General features: G+C 44.8%; 2 protein-coding genes across 2 annotated transcripts; both read left to right on the top strand.

Moving 5' to 3' along the window:
• Nucleotides 1–632: 632 nt before the first annotated feature.
• Nucleotides 633–7,740, top strand: LOC4327728 (ABC transporter G family member 34-like). Its single transcript, NM_001409249.1, has 21 exons — nt 633–1,183; nt 1,289–1,498; nt 1,706–1,790; nt 2,060–2,219; nt 2,346–2,422; nt 2,540–2,593; nt 2,682–2,772; nt 2,865–3,166; nt 3,252–3,533; nt 3,625–3,941; nt 4,052–4,212; nt 4,299–4,565; nt 4,653–4,903; nt 4,988–5,320; nt 5,398–5,688; nt 5,831–5,914; nt 6,001–6,134; nt 6,234–6,461; nt 6,539–6,710; nt 6,792–7,046; nt 7,139–7,740. Exons 1-21 carry the CDS (start codon nt 822–824, stop codon nt 7,394–7,396), a joined length of 4,374 nt encoding a protein of 1,457 aa, NP_001396178.1. The 5' UTR covers nt 633–821; the 3' UTR covers nt 7,397–7,740.
• Nucleotides 7,741–8,920: 1,180 nt separating this feature from the next.
• Nucleotides 8,921–17,862, top strand: LOC4327727 (ABC transporter G family member 35). Its single transcript, NM_001409248.1, has 21 exons — nt 8,921–9,575; nt 9,681–9,890; nt 10,182–10,266; nt 10,601–10,760; nt 10,880–10,956; nt 11,070–11,123; nt 11,431–11,521; nt 11,594–11,895; nt 11,973–12,254; nt 12,350–12,666; nt 12,762–12,922; nt 13,009–13,275; nt 13,530–13,774; nt 13,874–14,206; nt 14,529–14,819; nt 15,014–15,097; nt 15,185–15,318; nt 16,434–16,661; nt 16,747–16,918; nt 17,001–17,255; nt 17,344–17,862. The coding sequence occupies exons 1-21, from the start codon at nt 9,187–9,189 to the stop codon at nt 17,599–17,601; spliced, it is 4,395 nt and encodes a 1,464-aa protein (NP_001396177.1). The 5' UTR covers nt 8,921–9,186; the 3' UTR covers nt 17,602–17,862.
• Nucleotides 17,863–18,279: the final 417 nt, after the last annotated feature.

The following is an 18,279-nucleotide window of genomic DNA, read 5'->3' as shown; positions in this document are numbered from 1 at the left end:
CATCTATTTACACTACACCCAATATATTTGCTACCAATCCACTTCTCTCTTTCTCTTCCATTTCTTGAAACTTGTATGGAGGTTACCCCTTGCATGAGGGGTGGCTGCTCTTCTCTCTCTTCTCTCCTCCACATCATCATTTGAGTCTATATGGCATCTTGGAATTAGTGATAAGATGATTATAGTACTTGCCCTAAGAAAAAGGAAAGAAAAAGTATGTGCTTTCAGACTATACCGCAGAAGGAGGACCCACCTGTCAGCCCAAACAGCAGCACAGGACAGGAGTACCAACCCCAATCCCAGGGATACGATGACAGACACGCCGCTGGCCGCTTGACCTCGCCCTTCTAGAAACCCCACACATGCTTGGTAGCCACGGCTGCATGCACAAACACACACATGTTGCCCGTGTACGGTGCTCGATTCGTACTTGTACCGAACCGAGCACCAGCAGGCTAGTCTTCCACACATCCCGCCTCCGCGCCTCGCTACTCTGACCCGCGTCCCCCACCTCCTGCACTCGCACAAACAGACCACAGCAACACAGCGCGCCGCCTCCCCACCCACCCCAAGTTCCCAACGGTTTCCCACCCCCTACAAAAACCCCCACAGCCCCACTCGGGACCAAACACACCACACCCCGCGCCGCGCCGCGCCTTCACTTGCAAAAGCCCGGAAGAAATCCCGGTGCCGCGCCGCGCAGCGCAGCGCGCAGACTGCGAGGAATCGGAATCACAACAATCACCCACCTCGAGAAGCGCACAACGGAGAGGGATTAGAATTGATAGCTCTCGGCGAGGAGGTTTTGGTGGTGGTGGGAGATGGACGCGGCGGGGGAGATCCAGAAGGTGGCGAGCATGCGGCTAGGGGGGAGCATGAGGGGGGACAGCGGGTCGATGTGGAGGAGAGGGGACGACGTGTTCTCGAGGTCGTCGAGGGAGGAGGACGACGAGGAGGCGCTGCGGTGGGCGGCGCTCGAGAAGCTGCCCACCTACGACCGCGTGCGCCGCGCCATCCTGCCGCTCGGTGGCGACGACGGCGCCGGGGACGGAGGAGGGAAGGGCGTCGTGGACGTGCACGGGCTCGGCCCGCGCGAGCGCCGCGCGCTCCTCGAGCGCCTCGTGCGCGTCGCCGACGAGGACAACGAGAAGTTCCTCCTCAAGCTCAAGGACCGCGTCGACCGGTGCGTGCGTTGCCGCCAGTTCTCGTCTTCGCATGGCCGCGTTTCTCTGCTTTGCGCCCGCTAGGTGTTTGATCTAACGACTTTCGCGCTTGCGCTGTGCGACAGGGTGGGGATCGACATGCCGACGATCGAGGTGCGGTTCGAGCACCTGGAGGCGGAGGCGGAGGTCCGCGTCGGCAACAGCGGCCTCCCCACCGTCCTCAACTCCATCACCAACACCCTCGAGGAAGCCGGCAACGCGCTCGGCATTCTGCCCAACCGGAAGCAGACCATGCCCGTCCTCCACGACGTCAGCGGCATCATCAAGCCCCGCAGGTGAAACACCATCCCCCCCCCCCCCCCAACACACTCCCACACCCACATGTTGTTTTCACCAAAAAAAAAAAGAACATGGATTCTCTTGTCTTCTGGAGCAATTTTTATCTCTCGTGTTGGAGACTGGATTAGTTAAATCCGGGTCTTTTTTTTTAGAATTCAATTTCTTCGCCTTCTTCCCACCTCACGTTCTTTTCGTTTCTACAGGATGACTCTGCTGTTAGGCCCACCGGGGTCAGGCAAGACCACCTTGCTGCTCGCGTTGGCCGGAAGGCTCGGCAAAGATCTCAAGGTTCGTTCATCCAAAACCAACTTCTTGCAAATAATTCAATTCCAGATGCCTGTATCCCACTATAGGCGCAGTGTTTCAGCTTCTCATCTCTACTAGTAGTACTGCTCCAGTACGTACTAATACGAAGAATGAGTTAGCCAAAGAAGAAAACACAGAGTAGTACGGGGAGTTCTTTATTTGGGAAAAAGAAAATAAGAGATGGATACTGGAGTACGAATTATACTGGGCGTTCACACGTTGTTGATGAGTATAACGAGATGCAATTGCAGGCTTCAGGAAAAGTGACCTACAACGGGCACGGCATGGAGGAATTCGTGCCGGAGAGGACGGCGGCTTACATCAGCCAGCACGACCTCCACATCGGAGAGATGACCGTCAGGGAGACACTTGCCTTCTCGGCACGATGCCAGGGTGTTGGCAGTCGCTTTGGTAAATTCTACACGATTCTCAGCAGTAGTAGTTGCCTTTTTTACTGCTTGCGGATTATGCGGGATTGCATGGTTGGACGGGCATGCTAAACCAAGTTTTCCTTTTTCCTGTTGTTTTTTTTTTCAGATATGTTGACTGAGCTGTCAAGGCGAGAGAAGGCAGCGAACATTAAGCCTGACGCCGATATCGATGCATTCATGAAGGTAAAAGGATTTACGAATCCGAAATAAAATCAACAAGATTTTGGTGTCCTCTTACTTTTGTTAATTTTTCTTTTTGAAACGAGGACTAAGCATTGGTTTTCTGGTCAACTTGTTCAGGCGGCTGCAATGGGAGGACAGGAGGCAAACGTGAACACTGACTATATACTGAAGGTGCATCCATCTTTGAGCTAGTGATTAAATTTTAGGTAGAATTACCCAAGAATTTCTTGTTCAATGCATTGGACGTTACTTGTTGCAGATATTAGGACTAGAGATATGCGCTGACACGATGGTTGGGGACGAGATGCTGAGGGGCATCTCAGGTGGGCAAAGAAAGCGTGTTACGACTGGTGAGGATTGAACTCCAACACAAATTCAGATTGAGACTAACGGCTATGAATGAACCACGGTGTGATTATTCCTATTTTGATGCGTTCTGTAGGTGAGATGCTGGTTGGGCCAGCCAGGGCGCTCTTCATGGACGAGATCTCAACTGGGCTTGACAGCTCCACTACATTCCAGATAGTGAATTCGCTTAGGCAAACTGTCCACATCCTCGGTGGCACAGCTGTTATCTCCCTGCTGCAGCCGGCGCCTGAGACTTACAACTTGTTTGATGATATCATCCTCCTCTCAGACGGTCAGATTGTGTACCAGGGCCCCCGAGAGGATGTGCTTGAATTCTTCGAGTCCATGGGGTTTAAGTGTCCTGACAGGAAGGGTGTTGCCGACTTCTTGCAAGAAGTATGTTCATATCTCACTGTTCTTTTTTCTATGAACACATAAAGTACAGTTTTTGATAATATATGTCTGTGCAAATGCCGAGCAGGTGACTTCTAAGAAAGATCAAAGGCAGTACTGGGCGAGGCATGACAAGCCCTACAGGTTTGTGACGGTTAAGGAATTTGTGAGTGCATTCCAGTCGTTCCACACAGGGAGAGCTATAGCAAACGAACTTGCTGTTCCGTTTGATAAGAGTAAGAGCCATCCTGCCGCACTGGCTACCACAAGGTACGGTGCTCCTGGCAAGGAGCTGCTGAAGGCAAATATTGACAGGGAGATTCTCCTCATGAAGAGGAACTCTTTCGTCTACATGTTCAGAACCTTCCAGGTAACTGTCATTACTTCAAACCAAAGGGGTGGTTGCTATGTAAGTAAAGCAATAGCAGCATGACTGACTCCATGGTGTTATGTCATTACAGTTGATGGTGGTGTCACTCATTGCAATGACACTCTTCTTCCGTACGAAAATGAAACGTGATTCTGTGACCAGCGGGGGCATCTACATGGGCGCACTCTTCTTTGGTGTGCTTATGATCATGTTCAATGGTTTCTCAGAGCTTGCGCTCACTGTCTTTAAGTTGCCTGTTTTCTTCAAGCAGAGGGATCTCCTTTTTTATCCTGCATGGTCGTACACTATACCCTCATGGATTCTCAAGATCCCAATCACGTTTATTGAGGTTGGTGGGTATGTGTTCTTAACATACTACGTCATTGGGTTTGACTCAAACGTGGGCAGGTGAGATTTATTGAGATTATATATTTCACAGGTGTATAATCAGCTATATCTTACTATAGTGCTGCTCTGCATTGTTCTGAGAGTATTTGTCTTTTTTTTGTTTACCCCAGCTTCTTCAAGCAGTATTTGCTCATGTTAGCAATCAATCAGATGGCGGGATCACTTTTCCGATTCATTGGTGGGGCAGCGAGGAACATGATTGTTGCAAATGTCTTTGCATCATTCATGCTGCTAATTTTTATGGTATTGGGTGGATTCATTCTAGCAAGAGGTAAATGCTCACCATTATCTGTCTGAGAAGTGCTTGGTTTGCACTTTTTATCAAAAGCTAAGTGTTCCATTCTGTTCGACTTGCAGAGCAAGTGAAGAAATGGTGGATTTGGGGCTACTGGATATCCCCGATGATGTACGCCCAGAATGCCATCTCAGTTAATGAACTCATGGGGCACAGCTGGAACAAAATTGTGAATAGCTCTGCCTCCAATGAGACCCTTGGTGTGCAAGTCCTCAAGTCCCGTGGAGTATTCCCTGAAGCCAGGTGGTATTGGATTGGGTTTGGTGCAATGATCGGCTTCACCATCCTTTTCAATGCTCTCTTCACCCTTGCCCTTACATACCTCAGGCGTGAGTATACCTTGAGAACTGATTTGCTCTTTTTCCTAGAGTTGGCTATATCCAAACATGAGAATGATTTCATCTTGTGATTTACAGCATATGGAAATTCCCGTCAGTCAGTATCAGAAGAGGAACTGAAAGAGAAGCGTGCCAATCTGAATGGTGAGATTGTGGGTGACGTTCACTTGTCATCTGGAAGTACGCGTAGGCCAATGGGAAACGGCACTGAAAATGATTCAACAATTGTTGATGATGATACTGAGGTTACTCAAAGGGGGATGGTTCTCCCATTTACTCCGCTTTCACTCAGCTTTGACAATGTCAGATATTCTGTTGACATGCCACAGGTAAAATATGGAAGAACTCCTACCAAATCAGGAATTGATCATTAGTTTGCATTTTTCTAACTTTCAGCGTGAAATTAATTTCAGGAAATGAAAGCACAAGGTGTAGCTGATGACCGGTTGGAGCTCCTCAAAGGTGTTAGTGGTTCATTCAGGCCAGGGGTGTTGACTGCACTAATGGGTGTCAGTGGTGCTGGCAAGACAACACTGATGGATGTATTGGCTGGGAGAAAGACAGGTGGGTACATTGAAGGAAGCATCAACATTTCAGGATATCCAAAGAAACAAGAGACTTTTGCACGTGTGTCTGGATACTGTGAGCAGAACGATATCCACTCACCGCAGGTCACAGTCTATGAGTCGCTACTTTTCTCAGCATGGCTCCGTCTTCCTGAGGATGTAGATTCCAACACTAGAAAGGTCCGTCAAACATTTTTTTTTGCTATTCCTACCTATACTTGATATAGATAGATAGTAGCTTACCTTTGTGTATGCAGATGTTCATTGAGGAGGTGATGGAGCTTGTGGAGCTCAAGTCACTGAGAGATGCTTTGGTTGGGCTTCCTGGAGTGAATGGTCTGTCCACTGAACAAAGAAAGAGGCTAACAATCGCAGTGGAGCTTGTTGCAAACCCTTCGATTATATTCATGGACGAGCCAACCTCAGGGCTTGATGCACGAGCAGCTGCAATTGTGATGAGGACAGTGAGGAACACTGTTAATACTGGCAGAACTGTGGTGTGCACAATTCATCAGCCTAGCATTGACATATTTGAAGCATTTGATGAGGTGAGTGTGATTCTACTTTGGAGATTCGTACCATTTTCTCCTCAGATATTAGGATACATTGCGGAAAGCCCAAAAATCAATTGATTATGGCTGTGTTTCTAAACTACCTGGATGATTTGACTAATATATTTTTTGCTTGCAGCTTTTCCTGATGAAGCGAGGTGGTGAAGAGATCTATGCTGGTCCACTAGGCCATCATTCTTCGGAGCTGATCAAGTATTTTGAGGTAAGTGATATTACACTAATTCTAATATACCTCAATGACATTTCTTCAAAATTACTGATTCAATCGCATCTTTGTGTATCATCCAGAGTATCCCAGGGGTCAGCAAAATCAAAGATGGCTATAACCCAGCAACATGGATGTTGGAGGTGACAACAATTGGTCAAGAGCAGGCACTTGGTGTTGATTTTAGTGATATATACAAGAAGTCTGAACTTTACCAGTGAGTAACTTGCTTTTAATCCTAATTGTTGTTTCATCTTTCTGCAAAGCAATTTTTTTTTGCAATATGCCATGTAACACTGATTGCTACCTTATTCAGGAGGAACAAGGCCTTGATAAAGGACCTGAGCCAACCAGCCCCCGATTCAAGTGACCTGTATTTCCCTACCCAATATTCTCAGTCTTCTTTAACACAATGCATGGCTTGCCTGTGGAAGCAAAACCTGTCATACTGGAGGAACCCTCCTTACAATGCCGTTAGGTTCTTTTTCACTACTGTCATTGCTCTTCTCTTTGGTACCATCTTCTGGGACCTTGGCGGCAAAGTGTAAGTAAAATGCCACTTTCTATATGCAAAGAGGGTGTACCTTAGAAATCTTATTCATTTCGTGCTTCTTAATCCAGGACGAAGTCACAAGACTTGTTCAATGCCATGGGGTCAATGTATGCAGCAGTGCTGTTCATCGGTGTCATGAACTGTACATCTGTTCAGCCAGTGGTGGCCGTGGAGCGGACAGTCTTTTACCGTGAAAGGGCTGCCGGCATGTACTCGGCGTTTCCATATGCATTTGGCCAGGTGAATGGTCCTCCTGCAACTGACATTGAGTCCTGGTTGTTGCATCCTTGAGATCCAGATACTGATTAATTCCTCTTTCAGGTTGTCATTGAGATCCCATACACACTGGTTCAGGCTACTGTATACGGGATCATAGTGTATGCGATGATTGGGTTCGAGTGGACGGCTGCCAAGTTCTTCTGGTACCTCTTCTTCATGGTCTTCACGCTCCTCTACTTCACATTCTACGGCATGATGGCGGTCGGCCTGACACCGAACTACCACATTGCCTCGATCGTCTCATCGGCGTTCTACGCCATCTGGAATCTCTTCTCCGGCTTCGTCATCCCCCGACCTGTAAGTTTCGCATTCCCAATTGCCCCTCATTCTTCCATACACTTCCAACTCCATTGGGTGCTCATCTCTGTTTGTGCCTGATGATGTTTCAGAGAGTCCCAATCTGGTGGAGATGGTATTGCTGGGCGTGCCCCGTCGCGTGGACGCTGTACGGCCTCGTCGTCTCCCAGTTCGGTGACATCGAGACGCCGATGGAAGACGGCACCCCTGTGAAGGTGTTTGTGGAGAACTACTTCGGCTTCAAGCACAGCTGGTTGGGCTGGGTGGCCACCGTGGTCGCTGCCTTCGCTTTCCTCTTCGCTTCCTTGTTTGGCTTCGCTATCATGAAGTTCAACTTCCAGAAGAGATGATGATGACAAGGGATATTACATTCATTGAGTTGCAAACGCTACCTGAAATTTGTGCATATCATTGGATCTAAAGAATTTTTTTTTGTTGCCATTAGAATATTGTAAATCATACCAGCCTTTCCCCCTTATTTTTATAGAAAGATTGTACTACTGTTACACCTAGTAATTTTGTTATTAGTACCCTTCTTTTTATAGAAAGATGGTACTACTTTTATTTTTAATTTTTATATGGGGTTGTCTAGTGTTCAGTTGACTGAACTCACATTTTGCTCGATGTAAATGAAGAACAGTTCTGCTGTTCGTCACTACTATTTTTGTTAATTGTATTGCCCAGTTTTCCTCAACAACTCTGCCCTACAAAATTGTGAAATAGTGATACATAGCCTGTATATATACATCCGTAAGCATTTAAGCTCACAGAGCTCACACGTAACCGGAGAAATTCGGCCGCCGATTAGATGATCCTAAAATCGTTTTTTCTTTTGCGGCACCTAAAATCGTATTTAACGTCGTGGGTTTTGGACCCTGTTTAGAAGATTAGCCTCATGAAAACAAACAGTGCCCAAATATAATGATTTAATGATCCTAGAGTGATATGTTTGGATTTATGGGCTAATTGAGGGCTAAAAGATAGAGAGAGAGTAGAGAGAGAGGGGCTAATGTTTTTGAGGGGGGCTAATTCACTTAAGTCCCAAATTAGCTTACTTGTTTGGATTCTTAAGGACTAATTTATGGCTAAAAGGTTAGGGCTAATAATTATCCCACAAAAACAAACAGGCCCAAATATAATGATTTAATATGCTGGGCTAATCTGCCTTTTAACTTTGTAGGCTATTTTCAAATCTCATCAAACCTACCTCCAGGCTCCAGCCGCAGTAGTCATTCATATACGATCTGGATCCCATAAATTCGAGGAGCAGACTTGATTTCTGATTTTGCTCGGCACCGTGAATTACTTGCTGAGGTTTTGCTTTTGCCTATTGGATGGTTTGGTATACTGTAGTGCGAACCAGCGTGTGATTCAATATGAATACTCCCTCCGAAAATTTGACCCTAAAAATGAATTAAATTTTCGAAGCAGGTCAACACATTCCACACGTGTCAAGGAATGTAACAGCAACCCTGGTACACGACCAAATAAATTAACATGAGAAAAACAGTGCATCAAACACCCAGAGACCTTCTAGAATCGGCACTGTACATGAAAGCCATTAGTTCTAAAAAATAAATACATGAACTGATGAAAGCTCATTCAGACCCCACCTGTCAGTCTCACCCCAGCCGCCTTCGCTTTACACATGCAACTAACAAACCAACTCCTCTAATACCATCTCCTTTATTACTCTTTAAAAAAACCTGACCAGTTGGTTTCTCATTCGAGGGTCCTATGATTTCCATCGCCATCATCTAGAAGTAAGACGCAATTAGCATCTAGAAGGGGATGAATCTAATCAAAAGCTTATAAAACTAAGAACTAACCAAACCCCTCGTGAGGTCATACACAAGCGGAAACCCACCCTAGTTTATCCCCGTGTCGCCGAAGCGAGCCTCCCACACGGCCCATCACGAGCCCGCGGCTTGTGACTCCCCCCGACCCAACCCGTTCCATTCCGTTCCGTTCCAACGGAACGGATTCCATTCCCGCGCCCCGCTACATAAACCCCCCTTCGCCTCGGCGTCGTCGTCTCCAAGGCTTCCCTCCCATCCCAAAACCAGCGCAAGCGAGGCGAGGAGTACGTAGTGGTAGGAGGTGGCACGCCGCGGCGGCGGAATCGGAATCGACTAGGGAGATGGATGCGGCGGCGGAGATGCAGAAGGTGGTGAGCCTGAGGAGAGGGGGAGGGGGGTCGTCGTCGCGGGGGGCGGCGTCGATGTGGTGGAGCGCGGACAACGGGGTGTTCTCGCGGTCGAGGGCGTCGTCGAGTGGGGAGGATGGGGAGGACGACGAGGAGGCGCTGCGGTGGGCGGCGCTCGAGAAGCTGCCCACGTACGACCGCGTGCGCCGCGCCGTACTGCCGGTGGTGGAGGAGGGCGGCGGCGGAGGGGAGGCGGGGAAGAAGGTGGTGGACGTGCTCAGCCTCGGCCCGCAGGAGCGGCGGGCGCTGCTCGAGCGGCTCGTGCGCGTCGCCGAGGACGACAACGAGCGCTTCCTTCTCAAGCTCAAGGAGCGCATCGACCGGTGCGTACTGTGCTGTACCACACTGCGTCACGATGTCGCCGTGGCGGCGGACGCGGTTGCCTGCAGGGTGTTTGATGATTTGCGCGTGGTAATTTTGATGTGCAGGGTGGGGATTGATATTCCGACGATCGAGGTGCGGTTCGAGCACCTGGAGGCGGAGGCGGAGGTCCGCGTCGGCAACAGCGGCCTCCCCACCGTCCTCAACTCCATGACCAACAAGCTCGAGGGAGCCGCGAACGCGCTGGGGATTCTACCCAACAAGAAGCAGACCATGCCCATCCTCCACGACGTCAGCGGCATCGTCAAGCCCCGCAGGTGAAAGAAAGAAAAAGAAGCATCACGTTTTCAAAATTGCTTATGCTTTATATAACGTTACGTGTGTGCTGCTCTCATGGTTTATTTGCGATTTTTTGAAGCATTGTAAGATATTTGCTTGAAGATATTTTTGTACGGGATGCCGGTTCCCAGGAAACGAAATGCTTTTCAATTAGACATGTCCCTGTAAACTGTAAAGTTGATTTGTCTTTGTTGGAGCCTAGATTAACCAAGATCATTTGGAATTTAACTTCTATGCTTCTCCTATAACACGTTCTTTTGATTATGCAGGATGACTCTGCTGTTAGGACCTCCCGGGTCTGGCAAGACCACCTTGCTACTTGCTTTGGCTGGAAGGCTTGGCAAAGACATCAAGGTTTCAAACAAATTTTATTTACTTATTTTGCAATAACTGCGATATAACGATGCGTTTGGGCGTTTGGCAAACCAGTCCATATTCCCACAGATGTGTGTACTTCATCTTTAATATATTGTATACGATTAGCGAAAATACAGAGAACATACTTTTAGAGAATTAATGCATAAAGGCTTACGCATCATTGCATTAAGTTGGTAGAAACAAACAAAGTTCGCATGAACAGATAACTTTTCTTAGGTGACATGTCCCAAAAACTGTATACCTTGCTCTTGAGTGATATTACTGATAACTGACATACACAATGCATAATGGGGGGAAAACTAATTTGCAGTTCTCTGGTCAAGTGACTTACAATGGACACCAGATGGAGGATTTTGTGCCACAGAGGACAGCTGCATACATCAGCCAGCATGATCTTCATATTGGGGAAATGACTGTTCGGGAGACACTCTCATTCTCGGCACGCTGCCAGGGTGTTGGAAGCCGCTTTGGTATGACTATGTGCAAGGAACAACCACAAGTGCATGCATTCTTTTCTGCAGAATTCGCCTTTTGAGAAAATCGTCATGGGTTGACTGATACTTATAGAGTTCTCTTGTTATGTCATTAGATATGCTGACCGAGCTGTCAAGGCGAGAGAAGGCAGCAAATATTAAGCCTGATGCTGATATTGATGCGTTTATGAAGGTAAAAATTGCAAATCCTATATAAATCAGAATTATTCTGGTGTCTGTAGATATGATTTTCATACGAGGTATGAGTGAAGTTTTGCTATAAATTTTCTGTCCTAACTTGATCAGGCTTCAGCGATGGAGGGACAAGAGACCAATTTGATTACTGACTATATACTGAAGGTACATGCATCTCTGAGCTACAATAGCTACTACCTCCGTTTCAGGTTATGAGACTTTCTAGCATTGCCCACATTCATAAAGATGTTAATGAATCTAGGCACATATATATGTCTAGATTCATTAACATATATATGAATGTGGGCGATGCTAGAAAATCTTATAACCTATGTGCCTAGATTCATTAACATATATATGAATGTGGGCAATGCTAGAAAGTCTTATAATATGAAACGGAGGAAGTACTTACTTCAGATTGGATTAAGCAAATTCGTTTTATTTACTACTTTACATATGTAACATGTTGCAGATATTAGGACTGGATATATGTGCAGACACGATGGTAGGAGATGATATGGTGAGGGGTATCTCCGGTGGACAACGGAAGCGTGTCACCACAGGTTGAAAAATAGAATTTCACTTTCAGAACATGGGATTTGCTGGACAATGTTTTGATTGACTGTTTCTTCCAGGTGAGATGCTTGTTGGGCCAGCCAATGCACTTTTCATGGATGAGATATCGACTGGGCTCGACAGCTCAACTACATTTCAGATCGTGAAGTCGCTCAGACAGGCCATCCACATCCTCGGTGGCACAGCAGTCATCTCGCTGTTGCAGCCAGCTCCAGAGACATATGACCTATTTGACGACATCATACTCCTCTCTGATGGTCAGATTGTATACCAGGGGCCTCGAGAGGGTGTGCTAGAATTTTTTGAGTTGATGGGGTTCAAATGCCCTGAGAGGAAGGGTGTTGCGGACTTCTTACAGGAAGTGAGTGAGTCTACTATCTTCAAAAATGTATATGCACAAATTTATCGGTTATTTATCAACATGGAAATACCGAACAGGTAACTTCCAGGAAAGACCAGAAGCAGTACTGGATGCAGCATGACAAGCCCTATCGGTACGTGCCAGTCAAGGATTTTGCTAGTGCATTCCAGTCGTTCCACACTGGGAAAAGTATAGCAAACGAACTTGCTACTCCATTCGACAAGAGCAAAAATCATCCGGCTGCATTGACCACCTCGAGGTACGGTGTCAGTGCCATGGAACTGTTGAAGGCAAACATCGACCGGGAGTTCTTGCTTATGAAGAGAAATTCCTTCGTTTATATCTTCAGAGCCTGCCAGGTTGTTAGGGATCCATTCAAACAAATGGAGTATTAGTATATTTGAGAAAACAAACAACATCATACGACTGACTTCTTGTTGAATTGCTATGGCAGCTGATGGTGGTGTCGGCAATTGCAATGACCGTCTTCTTCCGTACAAAGATGCACCGTGATTCCGTGACTGATGGAGTCATCTTCATGGGCGCACTCTTCTTCTCAGTGATGATGATAATGTTCAATGGTCTATCTGAGCTACCGCTAACCATTTTTAAGTTGCCAGTCTTCTTCAAGCAGAGAGACCTCTTATTCTTTCCAGCATGGACCTACACCATACCCTCATGGATCCTCAAGATCCCAATGTCCTTTATTGAGGTCGGTGGGTTTGTTTTCATGTCATACTATGTGATTGGGTTTGATCCGAGTGCAGGAAGGTGAGATTTTTGGACAAAATCTTATTTGGTCAGTATAATTTATCCAATTTCTTTCACTAGCTATTCTTTACTCCTGAACTGTTGCGCGGCATTAGGTTCTTCAAGCAGTATCTGCTTATGTTAGCAATCAACCAGATGGCAGCGGCACTCTTCAGATTCGTTGGTGGGGCAGCAAGGAACATGATCGTTGCGAATGTCTTTGGATCCTTCATGTTGCTAATCTTTATGGTTCTGGGTGGTTTTATTCTAGTAAGAGGTAAAACTTCATCTCTGTACTATGTAGTTCTTCTCATTGTTGCATTTTTTAGTAAGTCAGGTTCTTATTCATGTATGTACTGGCAGAGAAAGTGAAGAAATGGTGGATTTGGGGCTACTGGATCTCCCCGATGATGTATGCACAGAATGCCATCTCAGTGAATGAGTTTTTGGGGCACAGCTGGGATAAAGTCTTGAATAATTCTCTCTCCAATGAGACCCTAGGCGTACAAGCCCTTAGGTCCCGTGGCGTCTTCCCGGAAGCCAAGTGGTATTGGATTGGCTTTGGTGCATTGCTCGGATTCATCATGCTCTTCAATGGTCTCTTTACTCTTGCACTAACATACCTCAAACGTGAGTTCCTTCCGAATTGGTTTGCTTTTGTTTTCTTTCTTTTCTTTTGAAAGAAAAGTGTGGCAAAAGCTCTGCATCATTTCAAGAAAATAGGGAGAAGATAATGCAAACAAACCGAAAATATGGTAGAGACTAAACAATAAGACAACAAAAATAAAATATGACACAGCAACACAAAAAAGCACCTCAAATCATCAAAGTTTGTTCATTGTTCTTACCTCAGAACGGTTTTATCTTCCGATTTTACATTACAGCCTATGGTAAGTCCCAACCATCAGTATCTGAAGAGGAGCTGAAGGAGAAGCAAGCCAACATCAATGGTAATGTTCTAGACGTTGATACCATGGCATCAAGTACTAATCTAGCAATAGTTGACAACACGGAAACTAGTTCAGAAATTGCTGATAATTCTCAACCTACACAAAGGGGTATGGTTCTCCCTTTTGCTCCGCTTTCACTCACTTTCGACAACATCAAATACTCTGTCGACATGCCACAGGTAACATATTTTAATTCCTTAACTTATATTGTCCACCAGTGAGTCATTAATGACAATTTTGTCGTGACCTTTTGTATCAAATTAAAATTCAAAAATCAGGAAATGAAAGCGCATGGAATAGTTGAGGACCGGTTGGAGCTCCTCAAAGGTGTCAGTGGGTCTTTCAGGCCAGGAGTGCTAACTGCGCTTATGGGTGTTAGTGGTGCTGGAAAGACTACTCTGATGGATGTGTTAGCAGGGAGAAAGACAGGTGGGTACATTGAAGGCAACATCACCATATCAGGATACCCAAAGAAACAAGAGACATTTGCACGTGTATCAGGATATTGTGAACAGAATGACATCCACTCACCGCAAGTAACAGTCTCAGAGTCACTGCTTTTCTCAGCTTGGCTACGGCTTCCCAAGGATGTAGATTCAAACACAAGAAAGGTCAGTCAAAAAAAATATTTTTAATTCCTTCTCTCAGCTTATAATCAATTGTTTAAATTGTTTTTATTTTTATTTTGGAGAAGGGTATTTCTTACCCGGCCTCTACATCCAACCGAATATATGCAGCCTTTTTAAAGTAGGAACTTAGCCTATCAAACAGGGAACTTATCTCTCAAATAACCTAATCTGAAATTCGCTCCTATAGAGATTTGAACTCAGGACTTTCGGGTGCTACTCAGGTCACTGCAACCACTAAGCTACATGCCCTTTCAACTGAGCAGAGAAGGGTATTGTTTAAGTTGTTTAACCTTTCTCTATGCAGATGTTCATTGAGGAGGTGATGGAGCTTGTGGAGCTCAAGCCTTTGAGAGATGCTTTAGTTGGTCTTCCTGGAGTTAATGGCCTCTCAACTGAGCAGAGGAAGAGGTTGACCATTGCCGTAGAGCTTGTTGCTAATCCTTCAATCATTTTCATGGATGAGCCAACTTCAGGGCTTGATGCCCGAGCAGCTGCCATTGTGATGAGGACAGTGAGGAATACTGTGGATACTGGTAGAACTGTGGTGTGCACAATTCATCAGCCTAGTATTGACATATTTGAAGCATTTGATGAGGTGAGCATACCTTGGAATATCTGCTACACCTTTTGGTGAACTCTTATCGGTTTTGTAATATGGAATAACTGGGTTAACTTATTAAAATTTAACTTATTTTGGCTGATTTTCCAAACTTTTAATGTGACCAATGCTTTATTGTCCTAAACTTTAGATAATGTGCAGGGTCCTAAATGTTTTATTAATTATTGCAGCTTTTCCTTATGAAGCGAGGAGGAGAAGAAATATATGTTGGCCCGTTAGGCCATCAATCTTCAGAGCTGATTAAGTATTTTGAGGTATAGTAATGTTATAAAAGTTCTAATATACCTCTTTTTGGTTTGTTCGATACTGTTGTTAATCTTATATTGTTTCGTGTTCTCAAGGGAATCAAAGGAGTCAGCAGAATTAAAGATGGCTACAATCCAGCCACGTGGATGTTGGAGGTGTCAACAATTTCTCAAGAACAGGCATTAGGTGTTGATTTTTGTGACATATACAGGAAATCTGAACTCTTCCAGTAAGTAATTACTATTATGTTAAATCCTGTAAATCAAATAGTTGACTCACTTTGAATCTTGGTAGTGAAAGCTAGAATCTCCTTAGCTGCTTTATGTATGGTGGTGACAAACCAACAAGAGTAAATAAGTAGGCTTCAATACAGTTGGTCAGATTTACATGGCTTCTACAGATAATGCATCATACTACTGCAAGTATGCTACTAACAATTTAGCTTGTGATAAAATTCAAGACAATCGGTTTGTTCATGCCATTACATATTGCAGTTTTCGGTAGCATTGGACTTTCTTTTCTCCAAAGCAGTTTTGTTGTGGCTGAACTTGCATCAACTATTGCCAGCGTCTTAACTTGCTGGTTATAGAATGCTAGCAGCATTGTCAAGGTTTGATTTCAGAATACTATGCTATATAGCAAATGGACAAGAGCTAGAGTGGCTCCATTACCACTGCAGCTCTACAACAAATAGTGGTAGTGTGCTCCACAGGTCAAATTCATATTACTACTGCAAACTGTTGTGCGACATGCCGACATGAGTCATTTTCACATTTCATATGTTCATATGTTTGAAGTTTCAAAGGTTTTAAATTTCCTGATAATTTCTTTTTTTTGCATTTATGAATAATTAGGAATTAAACTAAGCCTCTTTTTTTTGAACGAACTGGCACAGAGTGTGCCAGTTTCATTGAATATAGTGGGAGTAAAAGTTATTTACAGGTGTGAAAGGAAAAAAAAACTATACAACCATTATCGACAGGACGCTAGATTTACAGGAGGAGCTGTGTTAGCTTCTTTGCATCCGCGAGTACCCATGTTTTCCCTTCCTTGATTTTCGCTAACAGAATTAAGCTAAGGCTGTACTTCTACATGGATAAAGATTTGCTTTAATATCTTATCATCAATTAGATTACCATATAGCTATGATACACACATGTTTGCCTTTTATGCGCTTCATGTACACTTCTGAGTTTTCAGTGGACATCCAAAAGTGTGAAATTAGAAGTGGGAAGATTTAGTATGACCTCTCTGAAAACTTTTTAACTAAGTGGTAGCTGTTTCCAACACATTGCTATGAAATATGATAATTGCAATCTGAACATTGATTACTGCCATTTATAGGAGGAACAAGGCATTGATACAGGAACTGAGCACACCACCACCAGGTTCGAGTGAACTATATTTCCCTACAAAGTACTCGCTATCTTTCTTAAATCAATGCCTAGCATGCCTGTGGAAGATGCACCTGTCATACTGGAGGAACCCTCCTTACAATGCCATAAGATTATTTTTCACTACTGTCATAGCTCTCCTCTTTGGCACCATCTTCTGGGATCTTGGCGGTAAAACGTATGTACCCTACCTTGTACATATCAAGCATATGACTAAACCATCTTCAAAATGTTATTTATGCGCCTTTTGCTTCTTGCTCCAGGGGCAAGTCACAAGACTTGTTCAATGCCATGGGGTCCATGTATTCCGCAGTGCTTTTTATTGGCGTCCTAAACTCTCAGTCAGTTCAGCCAGTTGTATCAGTGGAGAGGACAGTCTTTTATCGTGAAAGAGCTGCTGGCATGTATTCAGCTTTCCCGTATGCATTTGGACAGGTACGTAGCTCTCATATCAATTCGGCAATGCCAGATTCTGCTTTGCTGAGAAACCTGGCAGTAATCAACTTCTCCCTTACAGGTTGCCATCGAATTCCCGTATACACTGGTTCAGTCTATCATATATGGCATCATAGTGTACTCGATGATTGGTTTTAAATGGACGGCGGCTAAATTCTTCTGGTACCTCTTCTTCATGTTCTTCACGTTTCTATACTTCACATTCTATGGCATGATGGCTGTGGGCCTGACACCAAGCTACCACGTCGCCTCAATCGTCTCATCGGCTTTCTATGGCATCTGGAACCTATTCTCCGGGTTCATCATCCCCAGACCGGTAACCGTCGTCATCCTTATGACCCTGCCTTTAATTTCGTTTCATCATTTCTATAGCTCATTTCCATTCCCCTGACCCATGTGCTCAGAAAGTTCCAATCTGGTGGAGATGGTACTGCTGGATATGCCCTGTCGCGTGGACGCTGTACGGTCTGGTTGCCTCGCAGTTTGGAGACATTATGACGCCAATGGATGATGGCACTCCCGTGAAAATCTTCGTGGAGAACTACTTCGACTTCAAGCATAGCTGGCTGGGGGTGGTGGCCGTGGTGATCGTCGCATTCACCATGTTATTTGCCTTCCTCTTTGGCTTTGCCATCATGAAGCTTAACTTCCAGAAGAGATAGTGATTGATAGGGTCTAGGAAACACATCCTAAACTAGGAATTACATCAATTGGTTTGCATATACGAAATAATTTGTGCATATCAGTGTAGCACATGAGAAAAAAAATTGAAATGTTTGCTGTAGTGATCTTGTAAAGTTTTGGTGGTATATTCTCTTCCTTTCTTTCATAATTGGAATTTGTACACTAATTTGTAAAAGATGAGTTGTGAATGGTGCATTCTTTATCAGTGAGAAATCAGAAGTGTTAATTTTGTTAATGAGCAATGCTTATATACAATCCTCAATATCTCGTTGGAGGAGTCATTTTTTTTAGAGTAGTTCACATGCAAAAGGAATTCCCGTTTGTAAATGAGTTGGAGATGAAAGCAGGTGCCCTACTGAATTTTATCGTAATTTCTGATCATGTTAATAACATGCTACAGAAATGTAAACAATCTTATGAAAATGACAACTTGAATATGGTTAAACGTTTCAAACCCTTCCTTGATAAATGATAATTATGAGATGTCTCTCCAACAATTTGGCTACTTCATCCATTCCCTTCATTCAACATTTACTAAACCTTCGTTATTTATATTCACTGGCGCACCTAGCCTAAAATTCTACCAGTGGCATAGTTGGAATCCCAACAGTTGGCTACAAGTAGAATCTTCTTCAATCCACCACTAATCTAAATTT

The sequence above is a fragment of the Oryza sativa genome, chromosome 1, assembly GCF_034140825.1.
Source record: "Oryza sativa Japonica Group chromosome 1, ASM3414082v1".
Lineage (NCBI taxonomy): Eukaryota > Viridiplantae > Streptophyta > Magnoliopsida > Poales > Poaceae > Oryza > Oryza sativa.
Note: the sequence above shows the minus strand (reverse complement) of the source record. Positions and strands in the feature narration are given on the sequence as shown.